We start from the raw sequence: 25,560 nt of genomic DNA on the forward strand, positions 1-25,560 counted from the left end.
AGTTTACTTCAACTTTGTACTGCAAAAGAAATAAACTTAACAGATTACAAAGTAGTGCTGTTTGTAAAACTATTGCACTTTTTTTGTTTGATGCATTGTAATTTTTTTTATTATATTGCTTTATAATTTTTTTTTAAGACATACTTTAAGTTTCAAAAAAAGTTCAAAAAATAGTATCTTGATAAGGTAGGTTTAAATTAATAGATTTAAGTACATATTCACTTAAAAAAAAAATGATAAATGCTGGAACAAAAGTTTTAAATGTAAGACAATGACCGCAATTAATAGTATGGGGACAATTATAATGTTAGTGATAATAGTTTGTGTTTGTTTTTTGAGCAAGGCAGATGGAAAAAACTATGAGAAAAGAGCAAAGAAATGTGAAAAGCTTGCTTTCAAACAGCGGCAGCTGCTTTTAAATACACCAGATATTTTGCCATTGAACTTGTACGAAGGTAGATAATGTTTTGATTAACAAGTTTAAAAGTTGTAATGTTTAGTTTAAAACCTAATAAAACACCTTGTTACTTTAAACAGTTTTTTTTTTACTCAGTTTTTAAACAAGTGATATAACTTGATTTACATTAAACATATTTTTTGCTTGACATTTATATACAATATTGTATTTAAAAAAATAGTTCTTAAAATACAGGAAAGTTCGGAAGGTTCGGATGGCCAAATGACGTAATAACGAAGCAAGTTTCGTCATCAGTCAGGTTTTCATGCAATCATGTTGGTTACTATGGTAACCGGGATCCGCCCCCACCTGTCAGAGTTGACTGGAAGAAAAACAAAGAGTTCATTGATTTCAAAACAGGAAAAGTAATTTTTAATTCATTTTAAAATCAAAAAAAAAGTTTTGAAGTGAGCCTCATTAACTATTTAACTACTAACAACAAGCTCATTTTTGTTAAATTTATTTTTATTTTAAGGCCTTTTAAGCGTAAACTACATAAAAAAAACGTGTTTTGTTTTATCAAAAGTTGTCGTATTTATTCAAGTAAAGCTGTGCATGTTTCCTCACTAGAAAAACTTAAATAATTGTGTTTCTAAATAACAATATCCTTTTTAATTAAATGTATTTATTTTAAAGCACCACTGCAATACAGCACAATTTTTATTTTTACATGTATAAAAAAACAGGCAATACTTCAACTTTAAACAAACTTTAATAGTTAATAAAAAGAGTAATAACGCTTACGTTTTATATTTAATATTATCAAAATTATAAAATTGGTATTAAATTTAAAATTTAAAATATTATGAACTAATTTAAACATAAAACAATATAGAAAACTTAGTTTCAAAAAGAAATTATTAAAACTTATTATACTTTATTATTTTTCATGATTAAAAAAAAATGTAAACAACTTAAAGGTAAAAAAAAACATACAAACATTTAATTTTTAAACAGATAGAACCATACGGGTGCAACAAACGGCCATACCTGCCCGCCAGTGGAATCAACATAACTGACATTCAGGCGGAGGATGAAGGAGAGTATACCTGCGAAATAAGAAGGAGAAACGCCAACAAGACGGAACAAGCGATTGTGTCAATGTCCTTTCAGCTCAACGTTAACGTTTCTCTTATACAAAGTATATATTAAAATTAAAACACAAGTTTAAGTTTTTCAATTAACTAACTATTTCAGATGATTCAGTAGTTCAAGTCAGCCTGCTTCATAACACTGAAAGTAATCCAGAAGGTATTTGCATCAATGTATTTAAGAAACGTTCTGACAACTTTATAACTATTTTTTTAGAATCAACAACTCCTGTCTACATTGTCTTCGTTGTGCTGGGCCTGCTGTTCGTCATACTTGTGTTAGTGGTGTTCACTGTCAACAAGAAAGTTCAGAGCAACTCCGCCATGGTCAGAAGCGATAGCAGCTTGGAAAGTTTCTTCCCGAGAAACTTCGATGCAAACTCCATTGAAAGGGTATAGTTTTGTATACAGAATTTTTTGGAAAAAAAGACGTTAAATTTATGTTAAAATAAGTTGGCTTTTCATGAGATGATAATCTAAATTGGTATTTTATTTTCAAAATAAACATATGTTAAAATGTATAAACAAAACGGTAATATTTTTTATAAGCAAACTAGGTAAATCTTACTCCAGAATAAAAAATTAAACCCAGTTGTGAAATATTGTAGAAATTTAGAACAATCTAAACTGAAAATGTTGTACAAAAAAGAGTTAAACAATAAATTTTTAGTGTTAAAGTTTATTAGTCGTTTTAACTTTTGTTTTGCTTTTTGTAGTATCAATCGACCGAGTTCGCATCTAGTATCGAGCTCAGTGAAGCTTACGAGAGAGTGTTCTCATTTTTCCAAAGCGAAGAGTGGCAATTGATTATTAACAGTCACGTTGACAGGAAGAGGTACAACTTTATTAGCTTGAAGATTTATTAATTACTTTCCCTAATCAAGCTTTGAAATAAAACGTTGTAAACGATTTTACTCTTTAGCTTAAACAACTGTTGCTTATACTGTGTATTCAATGTAATTGCATCTATAAAAATTTTAAATGACATTCAAAGCGATATATTGCATTTAAGAAACTTTAAAGTGTAAAGTACCTTTAAAGAATATTACTTATGTAATATTTACTTACAAATAATTTTTAAGTTCCTTAACTTTTTTAAGCGCAATCTTACAGTTCTAGTAATGTCAGTAGAAGTTAACAAAGCTTGATATACATCTAAAAAACTTAGTTTTAAGTTTGGTTTTAGATTTATAACTATATTTGTAAATAAATGTTAAAACAAAACAAATCATTTTTAATAACACAAACCAGAGTTAATTGTGACGTGGAACACTCGATGCCGATTGTCTTGGGAACGGGGAACTTTAGTCACGTGTATAGAGCAGTTATTACGTCACAGAGAAGTACTTCGCGGGTTGTAGCTGTTAAAAGACTGAATGGTTTTCGTTAAAAAATATTATTAATAGTTTTTCTAAGTTGTATTTATTGATTATTATATAACTTACTACATTTTACCAGTTTACTATGTTGTTTTTAAACTAGCTTTTGTGAACTTCTTCGAGTTTTAAACAAAAATTTTTTTTCGACTTTACTCTTGTTTAGTTTTGAAATTCTTTGAAGTGTCAGCAAAAAAAAAATAAATTGTCTTTATTAGTTCTCAACAAAAAACATAAATAACATCTAATATACCTAATTGTGTTCTAACAGCTGGATACAACATTGAGGGCTTGAGAAATTTGCTGTTGGAAGCAGTCACTATGTTGAAATCTGGTTGCCATGAAAACATAACAAAACTTGTCGGCAGTATTCTTCTTGATACCCTTGATGAGGTATTTATATTTTAAATTTATTTTTTATTATTAATACTAAACAACTTCTACAAACAACAAAAATCTTTTACATTTGAATTAACTTACTTTATTATAACTAAATAATGTATATCAGTTTCTAAAAAAGAAAACAGTTTTTAAGTTTGGTAGAAAACTAAGTTGTTAAACTTATAAACAATTTTTTTTAGAAAAATTCTTCAGCTATTTTAAAGCCACCGATTCTGTTGCTTGAATATTCGCCGCATGGAAATTTGAAACAGTATCTGAAAAATAACAGGTTTGTTTTTAATTTTACTTCAAAGAGACTACTTATACTTAAAGTTAGTTAACTTAAAACATCAACATATTTACACAAGTCTTGTGTAAGCTTGAAATTTTTTGAACTAATAAACTTGATTAATGATTTTTGCATGTTTTGACAATGAAAATGAAAAACTATAAAATTGAATAAACATATAATGAGCTTTACCTGAGTTTTTTTTTAAACTCTTTAGGTCTTGCTTTAGAAACTCGTCATCAGAAAAATTGAATTTGCGTAATGATGACGTAATAATAACATCAAGTGACTTAACTATAAACAGTTTGCATTCTTACTGTCGTCAAATTGCTTCAGGAATGAAACATATCTCCGACCTCAAGGTTGTTTTTAAATCATTTAAGTAGTTTTGGATTTTTTAAATCAAGTTTAAATAATATGGTTTTTGAAAAAGCTTTTGAAAAATCTATACTGATCTAACGACTAAAGATTGCGACGATTTTAGCTGCTTGTTTAAATCAGTTTTAAATGAGAAGGTTTTTTGTGCTTCTTTATTAAATAAAAACAATATTAAAATTGTAATACAAATAGTTTCAACTAGTTTTAAAAACAACACTAAATTGTTTCAAAAACGATAGTCGATCTAATTACATTAAAAATTAATTTGAGATTAACAAAAAATATTTGAAACAGTTTGTAAAGAAACTTCTTATACAAAAACAAAATTTCTTCTAAGTAGTGTTCAATATAATAGCAAAGTTTTTGTGCAAAGTTTTTAAAAAGTAATAAAAACTCATTTTAGTGCTACGAGCCTTATAAATGATATAATTTTGACAGATAGTACACAGAGATTTAGCAGCCAGAAATATTTTGGTGTTTGATGAAAATGTTGTGAAAATTTCAGACTTTGGTCTTTCAAAAACTTTAAAAGATAATCATCCCGATTACTACAAACTTGACCCTAACGGAGTAAGCAAATAGTTTTTGTTTTTTTTTGATTTTGTTTAGTTTCATACGTTTTATTAATAAAAATTTTCAATAGACTTGTTAGTATGTGTCAAACAGTCTGTTAGTTTAGTTGTAAAGTAATTGAGTTTAGAAAAAAAAAACGGTATATTCATAATTCCAACCCGCGCACAATTCCAACCTAATTTTGTTTTTTTATTTTCTTCAGCTATTAATTTTTTCATTGTTTATTTATGTTTTGTTATTTTTTACTAACACTGTTACCCCTAACCCTTACCCTTGGTCGGTAAGCGGCTCTCGTATTTGATCGGATGGGAATTGATCAAGGTTTCGAATTAAACGTTACCCTAAAAACACATACAAAAGTACTTGTGCTTATCAAATTGCAACTAATGTTGTAAGAATAGTTATAATATAAACATTTTGAAAACTATAAGTTACAAAACAAAAGTTTGTTTAAAACTTTTTTTGTTGCTTTAACTTTTTTTTTTTTTTCAACACTTTTATATACAAACAGATTGCTCCAGCCAAGTGGACTGCCATCGAAGCGCTGACAGACAACAAGTTTTCTGTTTATTCAGATGTGTAAGTATGTAAATAAGCACGACTGTTTTTACTTGTACAATAAAAATCAGACAGTTTTTGAGAAATTAACTACACCTTTTTTTTTAAACCTTATTAAGGGCTAGCACAATATTCATATTAAATAAATATTGTAAAACTTGTAGTGTTTTTCTAAAGTTTGGTTTCAACATTTCAATGATAAATTTGATGTTAAAAGTAAAATTGCTTCAATTTATGTATTTTTATTGATTTGTATGTTTCATCACCTTTTTTTTTTGTCATCATTAAAGTAGCTCTTAGCTTTTTAGTAATCATACGTTTTTAAAAGCTTGCTCGCCTAAGTGTTATATACAAACTTGTTTGAAAAACTACTATAACTATTTGAACTCATTCACTGAAGATAACATTGTTAAGTATTATGCATGAACTTCTTTATATAGTATTTTATAAATCAATAGTATAATTAAGCATCAAACATTTTGCTATTAATTATATAAAACATTTACATGTTAGAAAAAACTGTATGTGTTGAAAACAATCTTAAAATTCTTTATTGCACACTTTTGAAAACAACTAATTGTAGCTTACTTAAAAAGTTTTGTGATTAAACTTAAAATTTTTATCCAAACAAATAAGCGAATTTAAATTACAAAACAGTTAACGAATTTTTGAAATGTCATTTATTTACATTACGTATTTAAAAGTTAAATGCAGTAAAAATTTAGTTAAGTAAAGAGCTTATCTATTTATTATTTTTTAAATCTTCAGGTGGTCATACGGAGTTCTTATGTGGGAAGTATACAGTTTAGGTGAACCCCCATTTAAAGCAATACCCATTCAGAGGCTTCTGGACCACTTATTTGCTGGCTTTAGGTTGGAAAAACCGAAACTTGCCAGCAATTTAGTGTGAGTTTATTTTACTAATATTTTATTAACAAAAACTGCAAAATTAAAATTTTAACAGTCTTTACACTACTATTGTTTTTTTAAAGGTCTTTTTCTTAATACTTTAATTAAAGTCATTTAGTAAAAAAATATTTAAACGTTATTTGTATACTAAACTTTTTATCTTTCATATTTTAGCTTAGTGCTTGTTATATATTAACAATTAAAACATTCTAAACATTTTAATGTAACAGATATGATTTAATGACAAAGTGTTGGAATGTAAATCCTAAATCAAGACCCGAGTTTGAAGCTTTAGAAGATCTCTTTGCTGAAATTGTTCTTAAAACCTCAGAAGTTAGTACATTTTTAAAAAGCTACATGTAGCTTTCTTATTAATTTAAATAGAAGTTTTTTTATCACATTTTGTTAATTTTAATTTTTTAATAATTATTAGCTAATTATGAATCAGATGACAGTTTTTAAATTAGGAGATTCGAGTACAGATTATTTGTGTAGTTTTTTAAATCTTTCACTAAAAAAAGTTAAAGAACGAAAAGTCGTGGTGTATGGGTTTGATTAGTTTGGCGCTTGTTTAGAATTACGCTTTAAACAAATCTTTTATTTCACGCCTTAAACTAATCATATAGCTTTTATTTTTATTTATACTAGATATTTTGTTGTTTAAAACCACTTTAGTTAACTTCTAAAACATTGTTTTAATTTTCTTTAAGAGCATTTAGATGGTTAAATACTTTAATACTTTAAAAGCAAATCAAAATAATTTTTTTCAAATATATGTCAAGGTGTTTAGTATGAAAAGTTATAAACTAAGCAGTTTAACAAACTCAAAATTTTGAAACTTTTATTAAACAGTGACAGTCGGCACACTCATAACTAGTTTTTGATGAAATATTTAATAAATTAGTTTGAAATGTATCAATTCAACAGTACAAAGAAACAGCGAAACCAGTCGACAAAAATGAACACCAGTTGAAAAAATCGTCGATATCTTCAGAAGTATCTCTATCGCCCTCCGCCGGTGAGTCGATAAGAACCACTTCCGATTACTACTCGCTCAAGTTCAAGCAGGGTTCGAACAGGAAACCGATACCGAGCTACGAAGCAGGGAAGTTCATTTCTAATCCGGTGTACGACGAAAACTGTTTCACCGTTGGTGACGTGAACAGTTCCGAAAGCAACTAGTTTTATTTTTAACTTTATTTTTGTTTTGTCTAAAAAAGATCTTAAGAGCTTTATTAAATTTTAGCTTAAATCAATATGTTAATTGGGAATAGATTTTTAGAGCCTTGTGCTAAATTACTTTATACTTCTTTAATTTTCTCAAGTCTCATTTTGTTCACATGTTAGAATTTAATTATGACGAAACTAAGTTTTGATTCTAATTTTTGTACATTATTTTGGTGCAAAAAGTAGTTAAGCTGAAACACTTTAATAAACTATTTCAAATTTTGTATTCAAAACAAATGTTTTAGCTGTAAAAGTAGCCATGTTTCAGTATAACTCTGTGAACTTTTAAACTCTTTATTAAGTAAATTTTTAAACGTTTTATTTTTTATTCTCTTGAAAATTTATTTATAAGAAACTACTTTAATTTTTCTATACTTATACTTAACCCATAAGGTAGATAACAACTAAAACTTTGAAAAAATTTTAAGTATCTCGTTTATAATAAATTAAGTAAAATTTTGTCTTGTTTGAAAATGACTCTTAATGGGATGTTGACTGCTTTTATATTTTAAACAATAATACTTTGAAAGGTATTTAATTACGGTGAATAGCATTTCTAATATCTGTTATGTATAATAACTTTATTTGAATTTTAAAGAATTTTAACTTAATTTTTAAATTAAGTGCATTTAATGCAACACATTCAAAAATATTGAAGCTTAGTAAATTCGAAAACATAGTAAAAATTTAGTATAAATAATGCTATATCTCAAAATTATCTATCAAATTGCACAATAGCTTAAATTTTTTTTTATTTGTTTTATAAATATTTATTTGCAATGAAGGTTTTATTTAAATCAGTAAAGAAATGTACGATTCCGTAGTACTTTTTTATCTGTTGCAATATTTTTTAAACTTAGTTATGGTTGCAGCTTACTTTTATTTTTTTAAATAAAACTTTTGAATTGATATATTTGAAATATCAGATAGGTTTAAGGCTTTCATAGAGTAGTAGTTAATAAATTTTTTTAGTGTATTTAAAATAAATAACAACAACAAAAGAGTTGTGTTAATTGCTCATAAATGATTACTTAAAAAGAGGCTAATGCAGTTAACCTTCCAAAAGAACTTAAAATTAAATATCTCTAAGACAACTTTGTCTTTTTTAACTTCATGACTAATCTTACAATATATCTGCCTTAGTACACAAAAGATAATAGTTTTTTGCGCAAAATTTTTATAATTGAACATTTTTTCCCATTAAGTGTTTGTTATACAGTAGAATCTCATGATAACTTATCTTTATTTTACGTTAAGCTTTATTAATTATTTAAGTTGTATTTAACGTAAAGTTATAAAAAACAATTTAAATGAAATAAAAAATCGAGCACAGCATTACGTAGTTTATTTAAAACCGATTTAACCACACACCGTTTCAAATTTCAAAATTATACTCTTATTTCGTACATCCACATCCATTCGGTGACCGGGCTCTGGCAGAGTCCATGGACGCACAAGTCCCCGGCCCGGCAACATCCCCTACCGCAGCACACCCCGTCGTCATGGGGACAGCACCCGTAGTACTCGTGGGTTTCGTCACGCGAGGCGCAGCAGAGCTTGCCAACGCAAAACTCGTTTGAGAATTTTCGGGAGCAGGAATTTGAAGTCACGTGGTGTTCCGAGGCCCAAACGGTGGAAGTTTTGTCGGAAGAACTTTTCAATGTGACAGTGAGGGGCGTTGTTATTTTCAGCGGAGTCTCTTTCGTCATTTTCGCCTCGTACTTTTGCAACTCTGGCAATGCGGTCACGATGTCTCTCGCGCGCTTTTCGTTCCTCGGCATTTCCGGGAACATTCTCCTCGCAACCTTGGTTTTTGTGACGTCATCAAGAGCCTTGTACTTTCTCGCCATCGGCACCGCTTCCAGGCCGCGGGTGCACGTCCCTCTGTCGCAAGTAAAGGCTTTCGGGCAGCAGTGGACCGCGTCCGAGCAGCAGACGGCTTCGGGGAAGGGGCAGCAGCCCTGTTCGCCGCTTGCCAGTCGGCAGCAGGTGTGGCGGTCGGGACACTCGTGGGCGTTGTCCGGACACACGAGGGCGGAAGAGAGGTGCAAGAGAGCGAGGAGCGCCAAGAAGTTCATGTTTAAATTTCCTGTGTTTGAATGGTTTAACAGTTTTGTGTGGAGTTTTAAAAATATAAATATATTTAAGCAAGACACAGCGCTAAAACAAAACAAAAGTTACCTAAGTTAGACAGTTTACTTAGTTGTTTTAAACAAAAACAGCTAGTTACTTTAGTGATAAGAAAACTTATATATTATCGACTGTAAAGAAAAGTAAAATTAATTATTCCGAAAACTATAAAAATGTTCAGATTTGTATTTTGAATACAAAGGTCAAAAATTTAAAAGAACTTACATGCATTTATGACAAAAAAAAAAAAAATTTAACTAAGCACTTATAAGACTAGTTTTTGTCCAAACATTTATATGACTACTTCTTAGAAACAGCTTTGTGAAGTACCTAGTTTATCTGTAACTATTATCTTATAGATAAGCTTAAAGAGCCATAAAATATCAAGAATAAATACATCTATGTTATTTTATAACAAAAAAAAAAGCAATTAGGCATTTTGAATTTTTCCAGTCTACACTTACCAAACTCAACCTTTGATTTTGAATGTATTTTTTTGTAAGTTAAGCTAAACTAGTTACAACACTTACGTTCACTTTTTTTTTTGATTAAATATTTCAAGAAGTAAGTAGTAAAAATACAACAACTTTTTTCTGATAAGTCTTTCGAAAGTTTAAGTTACTAAAAAAGTAATTGTAAAATTCTAAAATACCGATTTTTTTGAATAATTTTTCTTTGTTTGTTAGTTTATATAACTATATTTGATTATCTATGATTTGATGACAATATTTAACTGAATGCAATTTTCGCAATAGCCTTAAAAATTACAGATACCTTATATTAAAACTTCGAAGTACCTAAAAAACAATTTTTCCTTTAATTTCTATTGTTGAATAATACTTAATTTTTGTTTTCAGATTAACCTACTTTGACACAAATTCTTATAGAGAAGTATAAACATAGGAACTGAAGTCGTTTATAGTGCTGTTTATATTATTTCATAAACCTATTAAACTATCTGTTTTAATCGAATATTCTATATCAATGGATTCTTTTTTATGTACACCTTGAAAAGTATTATAGTTCTTAAAATGAACTAATCTTTATAGACAAATATTTCCGGCATGGCTTTGTTTTCAATATTGAATTTTGATGTACAAAATCTTACTTAGAGATATCATAAAAATTAAACAATTTAAGTTCAATACAAATCATAAAAAATTATTTTATTTATGAAAAATACTTGCTGTGCACAGTCAAATAACACTTATAAACTTAACTTTGCACAAGTGCACACTTTTAAAACAGCTATTCTATCACATTTTTTGTTTTCATTTAGTTTAGAAATTTTATTAACCTAATTTAAAAACATAGAACTTTAAGCATTTCGTCTTTAGCAAAATATTTTTTCTGTAGTTAGTTTTATTTTGACCCTTAATAGTTTAATAAACGTTTTTCTTCAACTACAAGATAGTCCTTCATAAAACTTACTGTTTTTACGGATTTAGTTTCTGAAAAATAAGTTTTCTTGCTAAACAACACTAATGTTTGTCTAACAATAACTACTTTTAAAATAAGCTATCAAGCAGTATACTAGTAAAAACTAATAGAGTTGATTATTTTCACACTGTTTCTACAACACTGAACTTAATTGCACCAGTTCACTTTTTATACCGATTTCGATCGCAACGTGTAAATGTAATAAATTTAAACGTGAAGTAGCAATTGTGTGTGCGCATGGAAACATATTTAACGAATATCGTGTTTAAACAACATCCGTTGCAGTTTGCTAGTTAACAAGGTTCGTTTGCAACATTTAAAATATCAGTTTAACCAAAACTAATTGTTTTTTACTTTATTTAAAACAAATTTGTTTCCTTTAAACAGTGTGTCTAGAAAAGTTCAATGAATTTACTAATTGAAAAGCTGCGTCTTGTTGTTAAAGGCAATTTATTAACTTTAAAACATTTATGTTTTATGATCTAAAAAATATTATTCATAATGAACTAAAAGAAATTCGGCTTTCAAATATTTGATAATACAATTAACTGTTTAGTTACAAGTAATACGGCTACTGTAAAAAACACCTTTAACATACGCAAACAATTGAGTAAATAATCAAGTTTATTTTAAACGGTTTACAGCACCGAATTTTTAACTTTGTAGTTTTTTATTGCTTGTTACAAAAAATTTCTTGTATAAATCAGGGGTCGGCAAACAGTGGCCCGCTGGTCACATGCGGCTCATAAAGGGTAAAAAAAAAGTCCAGTCGGTGAGCATATTTTTGTAATACAAATAGGACACGGGTCGCCAAAGATAAAATGCGAAACTTACACTATACATTCGAGGATATAAAATGAAAAGTAAAAAATAGGTCTCAGGTAAAACATACGGGATGTTTGAAAAATGGTGACGTTGTAACTACAGCTCAACAGCGATTTTGCTGTAGACTTTTATTTTCAAAATTAGCCCGCGATTACCAAATTATTAGACCCTTATTACAACAGTTTACATTTTAGTAGCAAAAGTTTTTGGTTTTAAAGTTTAAAAACTTTTAGTTTGGCTTCTAACTAAAACATACTAAACGTGAAAGGTACACTAGCTATTTTTAAGCATTGTCTTAAAAATAATTATTTTAGTATTTGAGTAGGAGATCAACAAACTGCGGCCCGTAAAGATAAAATTAGCGGCTCTCGAGATTTTATTAAGCTTTAAAAATAATAACAATTAAAAAGTAATAATTTAGTAATAAAAACCTACAATCAGGCTCTACATCAGGGTTTCCCAAAGTGAGCCAAGATACTTAGCAGGCCATTAGCAGCAAAGAGACCAAAGGGGGGCATGTGCAGTTAAGGAGCCAGAGGGGGGCCATGAGGTCAAAATTTGAAACTTACACTAGATATTCTAGAGTTATTGAAAAGCAAAAAAAAAAGGTCTTAGGTGCTTTTAATGGTATACCTTGAGCAATCTTGTTGAAGGGGGCTATAGCTTTTTTAACTTTATTAAACGGGGCCAATTGAAAAAAACCTGCTCTATTACTGAATACTAGAGCTATATATAAAAGCTTTATTTGTCATATTAGTTTTAAAGTAGTTGTTTTTATTGATTACTGCGTTTCTTTCAAATGAATGTGGCTCGTGGAAGATTTTTTTTAATGTGCAACTCGCACACAAACTTTTAAACGAAAATTGACGTACGAGATAAAAGACTTAAAGACCGCTGCGTTAAAGCAACAACTTGTGGTCTATATCGTACAAATAATCATGTGTAGTTTCAAAAACTATCAACTTACGATTCATGCGATTAGCTTTTTGTAAATACTCTGAATTTTAATTTTACTGTTTAGCACCATGATTTCTACATCATATGGAACTAAATGCTATAGATGTAATATTTTACCAGATTTACTGCTCTGTTTAAGGTAGACGTTTATTGGCTATAGTTTCGTAGCCAAAGTAATTTTTTCAAACAAAGTTATTATAAATCAAGCTTCTCTAAAAATCTAGTGGTTGTAACACCTAAAGTTTTTGAACTTGAAACGTCAGCAAAAAATGCATGACAATCTATTTGTAAGAATCCAAAGCATTTAAAACCGCTAGACTTACTGAAATTTAAACTATAGCAGTTATGGCAATTGAGCTCTCTAGTTTACAAAAAAAGAAGTTTAGTAAAAAAATTTCCACGATTGTTAAAATTTTTTACATGCATTTTTGATAACATTAAAAAAGATTAAACTGCAAAAGTTGTAATAATTTATTATTTTAAAATTTTATTAATTAAGTATTACTAGCTTAATAACTTTAACCAAAATAGTTATAACTTAATAACTTTTACATAATGTCATGTAGTTAGAGATATAAGTAAAGTAACTTAAATAAGCTTCTAATTAGCTTTTAGTTACTTTTTTTGAGTTTAAATTAGATCTATGGTTAATGACAGTTGTAAAAAACAACTAGTTTATAATTGCTACTAATTTTTTGTTTGTTGTAATATAATATGGTTGTTCTATTGAACATTTTCTGCTTAAGCTCTATTAGTTTTTTTTTATCTACTATATCAGTTTTTATAGCGTAGTTTTTTTTGTGATTAACAAATTTCTATTTTTGTTGTTTAATATAATGAAAAAATTAATGGTGTTTAAATTTTGTTAGAAACTTTAAATTAGTTATTTGTAAGTTTTAAGAATATTAGTTTAAACAAACACCTCTTTAATCATGTTTAAACTATTTTGTTTGTTAAAAATACAGTTAAACTTATTTTTTTTTCAAGAACTTACTAATTTGAACTAAAAATAGTTGTAAGCTACAAAATAGCATGGAATTATTCACTTCATATGTTTTAGAATTTTTTTTATAGTTACTTGATCTTTGAGTCTAGTAAATATTTATTACGGCAGTTAGGTTTATACTTAATAAGTTTATATTACTTACCTCACTTAAACATTTTCGAATGTTGAATAAACTAAAAAGACTACTTTGAAGTTCTAATAAAATTTTTATATGTTCTTGATTCCTTGCTGTTTAAACACATTGTGTTGTTTTTATTTTGTTTGTTTAACACTCTAAGTAAACATACAATTACATTTCAGTTAATAATAGTTATCTTTGAATATTCATAAAATGAGTTTTACTTTTTTTAATAATTTTGTATTTAGCTTGTACTCAAGGTACTTTCGAATTTTTTTTTTGTTCATTTACATTAATTAACTTTAAGACATAGAAGAAGTATGTTTATTACTTTTTCAGTTACAGATTCTAAAGTATTTTAGAAAGCACTGAATTTTTCGTGAGGTGAAAACTTATGCAAAAATTTATCTTCTCATATAGTAGGTAGTTTTATAAGTTTTTATAAGCTAGAGCATTACAAAAATTAAAAACTATAAGTTTTTTAACAAGTTAAAAAAAAAGCGTTTATTTGTGTAAGTTAATTTAAGACTAGACATGATATAAGTTAAGTTAATGTTTTTTTATAAACTCAAAGTAAAACTGGCTTTTTTACAAAAAAATTCCTGTTAAAAACTGAAATATTTTATATAACTTAATTATTTAACTAGTTCAACTAGTTTTAAATGCATTTAAACTTATAAAGTTAGAAAAATATAGTCGGTAATAACATTATGGTTGCATTGCAACAAACTCGTGGTACTCAGTATACTCAGGAAAACTTAGAAAAGCATAAAATTTTTGAAAATCTTTGGACAACTCAGGGTGGTTTAAAACTTTATACTAATTCGGCAAGCTCGGTTAATTTATAAAAATTTGAGGTTAGTTTTAAGTTTATTTATAAATATCAAGCTAGTTTCTTTTTAAATCTTGATTGAATTTTAGTTGTTTCACTATAAAAATTTAAATATTTTAAAACTAACTTTGTTCAAAAACATAATTTAGGTTCTTTTTTGTTTATTCATTTCATGTTTTTTTTTTAATTGAAAAAAAAAACTCTTGATGACTCAGGACATTTAAAAATCATTTGATACAGTTTTTTGTCACTAAAAATAGTTTTTACACTCATAGATTGACAACCCTGTAACATTTGAAAAAAAAAATAGTGCTAGAAAGGGAAAGACCAATTTCTGAATATAAATGAACTGGTGGTAAATATTTATAAAAAAATTTTGGTGTAAAAGCTAAAAGTAAATGATATATTTAGAATAAATTTCAATACTAGTAATATTTTAAAGTTAAGTAGTTATAAGTAAAATCAATGGTATCTTGTGAATTTTTATTTTATTTAGAGTATATTAACACTACATTGTTCATATGTACAAAAAATATTCTTAAGGTTTAAACAGTTTCACATTTAGTATACACTATTTTTCTTATATTTAAAGTATATTTAAGTTAAGTAGTTATAAGTAAAATCAATGGTATCTTGTGAATTTTTATTTTATTTAGAGTATATTAACACTACATTGTTCATATGTACAAAAAATATTCTTAAGGTTTAAACAGTTTCACATTTAGTATACACTATTTTTCTTATATTTAAATTTAGTTCATTTTTCTAAAAAATGATTATTGAAAGTTTTTTCTTATTAATATGAGTGTGTTTATACTGATTTTATTAAGTAAATGAAAAATTTTAGAAAATTGCTTAAAAGTTAAATTTGTACAAAATTGTCACAACTTTAGGCTAGTTTGGACTTTTTCAAATGTTTTTTTAATAAATAGTTAAGGTTGGCTATTTTTTTTTAATTTCTTGCAAAACTTAAGCTAGTTTGAATTTTTTTTCAAGTTACAGACTAGTTCTTATGGCTTCAAAATGTGTTTTTTTAAATGTCTTTAATCAAATCTAGCTTTTAAGTCTTTTTATTTATACAGTAATTTTTTTTAAGTGTTCAACCTTAGAACATTTTAATTTTTCTTTATTATTTTATACACTTTTATCAACAACTTATGATGACCCAATCAAGCTTTTTCTGTAACTGATACATTACTTTGCATCACTTTGAGTATCCATCTTAATTTATCAATATTATTTATGGTTGCCATACAATTAGGCTAGCTTGAATCTTTTGAAAAGCTTAGGCCATTTAAACTTATTTGTATGAAACTCAGGTTGCCCAAGTATGATTTAATTTTCATGAAACATGTGTCTTTTGTAGTATATCTGAAATTTATGTTTTCATTTTAAGCTGTAAGTTTTTGTTTTTTAATTTTTCTTACAAATTAGATGCAGCTAATACTAATACTTTGTCACTAGGCTGAATTTGGATTTCAAAATAGTCAAACTTCTAAAACTATACTGTTTAAAAATTATGAGAAACACTTGAAAACAAGTAATCTGTTTTTTAAGCACTCACTGAGATATTTATACAGTTTTATCAGATTGATTTTTAAAATAACAGTGGGATTAAATATTTTTCATTAAAATTTTATAAATATCTTTAAACATTTATAAAGAAAATGATATTTTGATTTCCTCCATTAAAAGCTAAAGTTTGAAAATGAAAAGTGAAACCTAAACATCTTGTGAATCACAAATTAACTTTCCTAAATAAATCATTAACACTTATTTTTAATTACATAGTTTTTATTTCTAATAATTTAGATTATTCAATTTTCTTTATTTTTTGCTTACTTTAAATACATCTTATAAATGTATAATTGTCAATTAAAATTTATTTTATATATATAAGTAAAAACATTTCAGTTATTGAATTAATTCAGGTTTAGGACAATTAAATTTTTTTTCAAATAATTATCTAATTTTATACTGGTTGGAAAATGCAAAAAAATTAGTAATTAAAAATTGCATTATATTTTTGTCATTAGTAAACTGAGGTTTCAATTTCTTGTATTAGTTTAATTTGTTTTATTGGAAATATTTTAATTATTCAATCTCATTTAATAATGCTGTTTTACAGTTTTTTTATTTCATTTATTAGCCTCAAAGTTATTATATACTAGGTAAGATGACTTTGAAATAATTCAAGACTTGTATTTTATTTACCAAACAGGTATGTCACACACTCAGGATAAATAAGGCTAATTAGAACATTTAAAAAGTTAAGTCTGACAAAGTATTGTTTAATTTGTTTTGCAAAACACAAGTTAGCTTCAATAATTTTCTTGAATATCAGACTGGTTTTTTACTAAGTTTCAACTTTATTTGTATCAAGTACTTAATGTTGTTTTAAAAAGCAATGCAATAAAAAAAGTAGCTTATCTCTAATTGTTTAAGTACTTGTAAAATAACAAAATTTTTATAATTAATTTTATTAATAGTAATCTTTTTCATATAAGTACTAAAGTCGTAAAATAAATTAATTAATTTATAACTTTTTATTATTCAAAATATAATAATTATAACACCTCTAATCTACCGACAAGAAGAGAAGCATTATACCAGCCAGCATGTAACAAACAGACATTAACTCAAGTTGAGATGACCAGTAAATACAGCTTTCAACGGAATTATTTTTTGATCAATAATAATCAACAAAAAACATAGTTTTTTAGTAGTTAGCAAATAAGACATACTAAGTTGAAATGTTATGTTAAATTAACACTTAAGATAGGGGCCAGCAACATTTTTAGCTGTGGCCAGACATAGAAAAGTTGAGCAATAGCAGGGCTGGAGCATTTCAAATTTCTTTAATACACAAAAATTACTCAATTATTTCATCCTTTTTAACAAAATGCTAGTTCCATCTGACCTTATACTACAATGGAAATTCATATGTCTCATAAATTAGTCTTTAGACGTTTTTGGTATTAACTTTTTTTTTTCTAGGGTATATTCCAAGTTTAAACTTGATTTACCAGGCCAGATTTGCATGCTCGCGAACCTTAGTTTCAATTATTGCGGGTTTCTACTTAAATAATATGATTACTGGCAGACAAAGATCATTCCAACTCTGCAAGCCTAGCGAGCATGAGGATAGAATATTGTTTAAAAAGTGCGATTGATGAAACAAAAACGCCCACTTGAAAAATAATAAGTATAATCATTATAGCCTAAGTTTTGTAATTACAAATAACTAACTTAAATCAACAATGCGCAGCAAAAGTTGCAGTCTCCTTATAAAAACGGTTTAAGTTATTTACATGCTTTTTACCAATAGGGGCGCGATGTACCACAATTAAGGGTGCAAAAAAATATTTTATGCAGTTTAGTGTGCATAGATTTTCATCAGTTTGACGACCACTGATTTATACTACCATATTGTGTATCGTTTTATGAAAGAATACTACCACTTATTTGTTATGCCTGGTTTGTATAAGTAAACTGTAGTAGCACTTATTATTAATTTAATAGTAATTAAACAAGTTAGTAACTAAGACTGATAGTCTAAATCCTTAAGCAATCCACTATATCTTTTTGGCCATACCAGCACAAATGAAGCAGTCTAACCCTGCTAAACAACGTTGCTAACATATATAAACAAAAGCAATTTAGATCGTAGTAATATCCCACCATCCATAATGTACTAAATACTATTTAACACTCTAGAAGAGATTTAATTTAATTTTCTCCTAACACATAAAATACTTTTTATTATTTATTATTACTAATTACTACTAGATACAAATATACATATAATTTTTTAAATCATCAATTATTTTTTTGTGCCTGAACAAGATCTGCTTAGCAATGAAACTTAGTTGTATAAAATAAACGTAACTGAACACTAGTTTTGTTGTTATCTAAATAAATATAAAGGTAGAAAATTCTCCTGATAGAACAACTATTGATTCAAAACAACTTGAAGATTTTCGTTTAGTATATTGTTTGACGTCCTAGGTTCAAATTTGTGGAACTTAATTTGTTTTTTGTAAAATTACTTGTATTATTTATGTTTGAAATGTTTTACAAACATCTTGAGTCCTGAAGAGTTTTAAACTAAAACATTATAATCAAACTATTAGTTTTGTTTAGTTTTTAAGTTTATCTTTCTTAATTGTATAACTAGCAGCTGTTTTAACTTTAAATAAATTGTATATAAAACACAAGCACTTGTATGAAAAAAAGGTGATTTTTTCATAATTAAAGACTATGAAATTAAACTGTTATAAAACAACTATTGTTACATAAATTTAAAACTCATTTATACTCAATTAAGATTAATTTGAATTTTGAACATTAACAAATTTAGATCTGATACATAAAGCTAAAAACAAAATTAAAATGGTGGACCTGGGCAAAATAGTGGCTAATTGCGATTTCGACGCGCTCATGGAGCAGTACTGGAAGCCGAAGGTGAGGCGCTACGAGCAGATCTTCAAGAAGAAGGAATGCGACTTCAGAGTCCAGATCCGAAAAGCTCTGAAGCAGGAAGCCGAAGACCAAGACGTTGAAGAGATGTTCGACCTGTGCCACACGCAAGCCGTCTACCACAACGGAAAGCTCGTCTATGACGTCATAAGGGAAGAAGTTCGCGCGCACCTCAACAACAACGTTCTGCCGGTGGTGGAGAAATGCGACAGGAGGGACTTTTTCCAGGTGTTCATGTACGCGTGGGTCAACTTCAAGATCCCGCTGGAGCTCTTCCGCAAGGTCTTCGTCTCCCTAGACGAGAAGTACGTCCAAGAAAACGTCTTGAACAACCTGGACGAGGTCTACGACATGGGAGTGAAGCTGTTCAGGGAGATCGTTTTCAAGGAGGAGCACTTCGAAAAGCTGACGGAAGAGACGGTCGCGCTGACGATGAAAGACAAGATCGGGCTGAGGGCCGAAACCGAATCGGTCAAGATAATGTGCGGCATGCTGCTCGACATGAGCCCCGATGACGAGGAAATAGAGTCGGGCGAAAGCGTCTACGAGAGAGTGTTCGAAATCAAGTTTCTACAAATATTGGAAAAGTTTTACAAGCAAACGGCCAGGGGCACCTTCGCTCAAAATTCCGCTCACGACTACGTGATAGATTTCGAAAAGAGATTGAGCGAGGAACGCAGAAGAAACTCGTACCACACTTGCGTTGCGACGACTGACAAAGCGGCCAGGCTGATGGAAGAAAAGTTTATTAAGGACCGCTTGGAGGAGATTGTGGATAAGCAGGATCAAGGCGTGGTCGACCTGATGGAGAAAGGCGAGCTCGAAAAAGTCAAGGCGTTGTTGGTCAGCATCGGTAAAGTGGACGGAGGAACTGAGGCTCTGACGGAACGCGTTTGCTCTTTCTTTCTGAAGGAAGGAAAAGTTCTAGTTCAAAATGCCGACCGAAGAAAATCTGATGCTTTTATAAGCGACTTGTTGGTTTTGAAAGGAAAAATGGAGAAATTAGCCACGGCTTTTGACAAAAGTTCAAACTTTGTATTTAAATCTGACGAAACTTTTGCAAAAATTGTCAGCGGCTTGTTGCCAGCGGAGCTTTTGGCCGTTTATCTGCACAATGAGCTGAAAGTCAAACAAAACCTCACCAAAGAAAAATGGGTTTCAGTGCGGAATGTTTTTCTGAAAATCTTCAAGTACCTGGACAAGAAAGACTTTTTCAAGCAGGCGCACCAATGTTACATGCGGAGGAGGCTGCTGAGGCAGGAGCCGGCTTTGAAACACGAAAAGAAGCTTGTCGGTCTGATGAAGAGCCAAACAGGCAAGTATTACACCAGGGAGCTTGAGATCATGTTCAAAGACTTGAAAAGTTCCAAAACGTACAACAAAAAATTTGCGAAATCTGCAGAGAACGAGACGAGTTTCAAATCCGACTTCAAAGTGCTCACTTCCGCGTTTTGGCCTTTGAAGCCGAGCAGCCCGGCGAACCTTCCCCCGTCCATGTCTCGAGCGTTTGACTCTTACAAAAAATTTTACACGCAGATCCCGAACCAGAACAAAGTGCTGAAGCTTCATCACGACTGCGGACGCGTGGAACTCGCGTTTAAGGTCGGAAACGACGAAAAAACTCTTGTTTTGAACGAACTGCAAGCTGCAGTGGTGGCGCTCTTCAACAAGAGAGCGAGGTGGAGCGTGCAAGATGTTGAAAACGAGACAAACATCGAACACGATTGGCTGATCCGAGTCCTCGGGTCCCTTGCTTTCGGCGCGGAAGGCACACGAGTTCTTGCAAAACTTTCGCCAGGCACAAAGATAGCCAATTCGGACGACTTCCAATTAAACGAAGGCTTCTCGAGCGACCAATGCCGAGTCGAAGTGCCGATGAGGGCCGCGCCAAAGGAAAAGAAGATCGAAAGTGAGGACGGCTGCGCCGACGCCATACAGCAGGCGATTTACGGGATAATGACGGAGAAAAAGTCCGTCATGCTGTGCGAGCTGACGAGGGAGATAGTGGAGCAGCTGAAGCCTGAATTGGAAGTTGGCGAGGAGCGGGTGGCGAGAGAAATTGAGAAATGCGTGGAGGAGGAATTCATTAAAAGGCACGATGCACACTTCAACACGCGAATTTATTTAGAATGAGTTTTAATGAGTAATTTGAGTGCTTTTGTAAGCTTTTAAAAGGTTTTTTGACTATGCGTTTTTTAACTTTGAAGCATATTCTAAGGCATATACAGATTTCGTGCAATACTTTTGTATTTTATAGAGTTTTATAAAGATTAAAAAAAAATTTTTTTGATATCTTTTTAGAAAAAACGGTATATGTATAAAATAAATTAATTTTAGCTATTTAGTATCATGAATAAATATTCTAAAAAAAAATATTAATAAATTGTACTAGTTATTTTTATACTGGAGTAAATAATTCTTTATTTAGATAAAGTATTTTATTATGCTAATTTTTTACTTAACTTATATTAAGTTACACCGTTTTCCTTTTTTCAATTAAAAATAAACGTACAAGACTTATATTTATAGAGTCCACAATACTAGTAGTTTTATATAACTCTTAATTATAGTTTTAAAGTAAATTTATTTAGCGTAAGAGCCTATAAAAATATCAGTTTATGTTTGAATAATTTTCTGCCATTTTTAAAACCTGGTATTTAAGTTTATTCTGAATATCAAAACTTAGAAACATGGATGCCATTAAGGATAAGTTTTAGCGCTTCTAAAATACAATTTGGTTTTGAATTTTTTCAGCTTTATGAAAGTTGCTTATAAACAAGAGACTGATTTTCAATTGATTTAAGAAACATTACGCACATCTTTGGTTTACATTAACACGTCATGTCACTAACTTTTAATAATGTAAACTCAAAATAGTTAAAAAAAAGTTTGCCAAAAATTTCCATAAATCACTTCTTTTTAAATATATTAGTTCTCTTTTGTTCAAACTTTCACACAAATTCACGCTTTAAACCGAACTGACGCGTATATATATATATATACTTTAATACATCTGTTTATAACAATAGACTTGTTTTTGTAGTAATGTCTTTGCATCTAGCTTTGCTTTATTTTTTACTTTGAAACAAGGTATATATAAATTTTGTGCAATACTTTTTGAGTTTTATAGCATTTTTGTAAATTTTATTAATATACTTTTTTTAAATCTGGTTCAGAGTGAAAACGATACAAGAGTAAGTTTATTGATTAGTTTCAGCAAACTATTATTTTGAATAAATATTTCGTATACTGTAAATGTTATTTGTAACACTAAAATTAAGTAAATTTAACAAGCTGATTTTGTAATCCTGTAATTTATAATAAACATATTCTTAACGTATAGTTATATAGTCCACTCAGTACAACTCTTGATTTTAATAGACTAAAAGATCAAAGTGTATGCTAACACTCCGCTTTTTAAGTCTTTTAGTAATTCTTATAAATTCTGTTTTTATATTGACTTAAGTGAACGATTAGAATAATTGTTAAAAACAGGCCTTTATCTTGAAGGTTAGCATAAAAACGATTTTAGTAAAATTTTATTTTACAATTTAGTTAATTGTACAACACTAAAATAAACCTGAGCCAAGTTAAAGGTGTATTTAATAACTTTTTAACTTAATTGTAAGATTTTATTAATCATTTAAGAGCTATATCATTCCTTCTGGGCTTAACAGAGTATAATGAAGATAAAAGTATAATTTTATAACTTGAAACTGCTTTTCTTGATAGCATATAACAATTTTTACTATTTAAAACAATTTTTAAGTTTAAATCTTCTGATTAGAATACCAGAAGTTATTGTTGTGAACATAATTGTTACTTTTCTAAGTAATCTAAGGGAGCATGCTCACTTAAGTTTCCTGTTTTTTAAACATCGTTTTCGTATATTACTATTTAGACATTTATATTCAATATATTAAAAATAAAGTTTTTTATTCATTTTTTACTACAATACTTAAAACTTTTAGTACTACTTTAAAAGAAGTTCATTTTTTTGGATATAAAACTATTATTACAAGAAAGGTAGTTAAATAAGGAATAAAGTATAAGTTGAAAACTAAACACTTTTTTAGCTTTAAATTAATATTAGCTCTTATGTGAAAGCTTAAAGTTACAACTACAATATATATATTTTTTAATTTCTGAGATAAAGAAGTTTTTGTAGAAAGTTCCCAACATAGACGTGAGGACCGCAATTTTTTTATAGTCAATTTTCTCTCGAAAATTTAAAAACTCACTAAAGATCTTTCCTCTCCTTCTTTTTGAGCTCGAGACGTCAATTTTTCAGAAAATATTTCTGTATAATTTAAAAGACTCTAAATGTTGCAATTCTAAAAATATCAAAAATAAAAGGTTTAGACGAAAAAAAAAAGTATTTTTGAAATCAAATTTTTATATCAAATAGGTAAGGTAACTGTCAAATTTTCACAATCGTACAAAATTGCACAAGGGGACAAAATTACTCGAGTGCACAAAATTGCACAAAGATGCTTTTGCACGATGGGATAAAATTACACAAAGATAAAATTGAAGGAAGATAATTTTGCACGAAGGGTCACTTTTGCACGAAGACACTTTTGCACGAGCAGACAATTTTGGATTGAGACATTTTGGCGCGGTTGAAATTGAAAAAAAGAAGTTTTTATTCATTTTTATGTTTATTCTTTTTTTTACATAATTTCTAATATCACTCTTACCATATTCATAGTCAAATATTTGCTATAATTATTGTTTATTTCCTTCCATAAGTTGATATAAAGTTATATCTAGTTTTTAGTTTTCTTATATTTCCAAACAAGTTTTTAATTACATTTTATACACAAAGTTCAGTTAATTTACGTTTTTTTTTCTTTCATTACGTTTAACTGATTGTTTTATTACTAAAGATTTAAATATTTAGATCATAAAAAAAACTATGTGTAAAAGCTCGTAAGAAATTTTATAAGCATGTGGTGTACGACTCGATAACCGAAAGGTTCCTTTGTACAACTAGTCCTTAAACCAAACTTTTTGAGAAATTGTTCAATAAACCAAATCGTTCAACAAAAAATATCTTATTTAAAACTAAAACTTTTACTAAGAGTTACTATTCGTCTCCTTGAGTTGAACAATGAATAAAAATGTAAACATTGCTTTTGAGAAATATCTTTCAACAAATATGAAAGTTTCATACCTTATATTGCAGCATTACTTCTTGAATGGCTGTTCTGTATAGTTTACAAACAAATGATTCAAAGTTTACATTTAAAAAAAACTTCTTAAAGTAAGGTGTGAATACACTGCTATCTTTTTGGGCTAAGTTTTTCTAGGCTAAGTTTTCAAAAAAAAGGTTACTATAGGTCAATATTTTGACGTACTGCAGGCAAACTTTTTTTTAGCCTAATTATTGGTAAACATGCTAATTTATGCAGGCTAAGATTTTAACGCAATAAGTTATAAATAAATAACGCCAATAAACAACGGCAACAAATTTTAATGAAACTAAGTAAAATAATATTCAAAAAAAGATTACATTTTCAACATTTTAGACTATGACAAATAAAATAAAATTAAGTTTTGTAACGGCCGTTTAAAATTAAATACTGTAACTAAATAAGAGGACAAAATACTTTTTTTATAGTTTAGTAATCTGAAACTAACAACTTTTAAAATACCTTACTCGAACTTTGCATTAATTTTCTAAGAAAAAAAAGAAACTTTATACGTTAAATTAGGGTTTAAAACAAATATATAGCAAAAGTATAACTCTTTTTAAATAAAAACATTAATATATAAAATCTAAATTTTATATTTGATATCTTAAAGGTACCATTTTATGTGTAATTTCCTTCTTAATGTCATTTTACCGTTTTATTATGAGCCAAGACAATTCTAGTATAGCGACTCATCGTAAACTTAGAATTTTATCTGTATACTTTAAAAAAAAACTACACTTCAATCTAACCTATAATTTTGAAACTTTATATATGCATTCTTAAAGGTGTCATATCACACGTTTATTCCTTACTTTTGTCATTAAGTGACATTTCTAATAAAGTAATTTTCAACGCATATTTCGTTGTTAAAAAATGGTATACACTTTCAAAAAAAAACTACACTTCTACTTAACTTAAAACATTGAAACTTTATATTTGCATTCTTGAAGGTGTCATTTCAGACGTATATTCTTTACTTTTGTCGTTTAGTGACATTTCTAATAAAGTATTTTTCAACGCATATTTCGTTGTTAAAAAATGGTATACACTTTCAAAAAAAAACTGTACTTATAATAAACCTAAAACATTAAAACTTAATAGTTGTATTCTTGAAGGTGTCATATCACACGTATATTCTTTACTTTTGTCACATAGTGACATTTCTAATAAAGTAGTTTTTCAACAAATATTTCTTTGTTAAAAAAATATATACACTTTCAAAAAAAAACTACAGTTCTACTTAACTTAAAACATTGAAACTTTATATTTGCATTCTTAAAGGTGTCATTTCAGACGTATATTCTTTACTTTCGTCGTTTAGTGACATTTCTAATAA

General features: G+C 28.5%; 2 protein-coding genes across 2 annotated transcripts; both read left to right on the forward strand.

Moving 5' to 3' along the window:
- The first annotated feature begins 304 nt into the window (after positions 1-304).
- On the forward strand, positions 305-7,194 carry LOC145833179 (fibroblast growth factor receptor-like). The gene is made up of 15 exons (XM_082940378.1): positions 305-455; positions 653-822; positions 1,415-1,598; positions 1,655-1,708; positions 1,766-1,941; positions 2,265-2,383; positions 2,800-2,927; positions 3,196-3,317; positions 3,506-3,594; positions 3,812-3,956; positions 4,411-4,542; positions 5,057-5,124; positions 5,872-6,009; positions 6,243-6,345; positions 6,940-7,194. Exons 1-15 carry the CDS (start codon positions 305-307, stop codon positions 7,192-7,194), a joined length of 2,034 nt encoding a protein of 677 aa, XP_082796504.1.
- Positions 7,195-18,939: 11,745 nt separating this feature from the next.
- Positions 18,940-21,159, forward strand: LOC145833180 (cullin-3-B-like). Its single transcript, XM_082940379.1, has one exon. The coding sequence runs from the start codon at positions 18,940-18,942 to the stop codon at positions 21,157-21,159; it is 2,220 nt and encodes a 739-aa protein (XP_082796505.1).
- The last annotated feature ends 4,401 nt before the right edge of the window (positions 21,160-25,560 follow it).

The sequence above is a fragment of the Thalia democratica genome, chromosome 4 (assembly GCF_965202585.1).
Source record: "Thalia democratica chromosome 4, ktThaDemo2.hap1.1, whole genome shotgun sequence".
Classification (NCBI taxonomy): Eukaryota; Metazoa; Chordata; class Thaliacea; order Salpida; family Salpidae; genus Thalia; species Thalia democratica.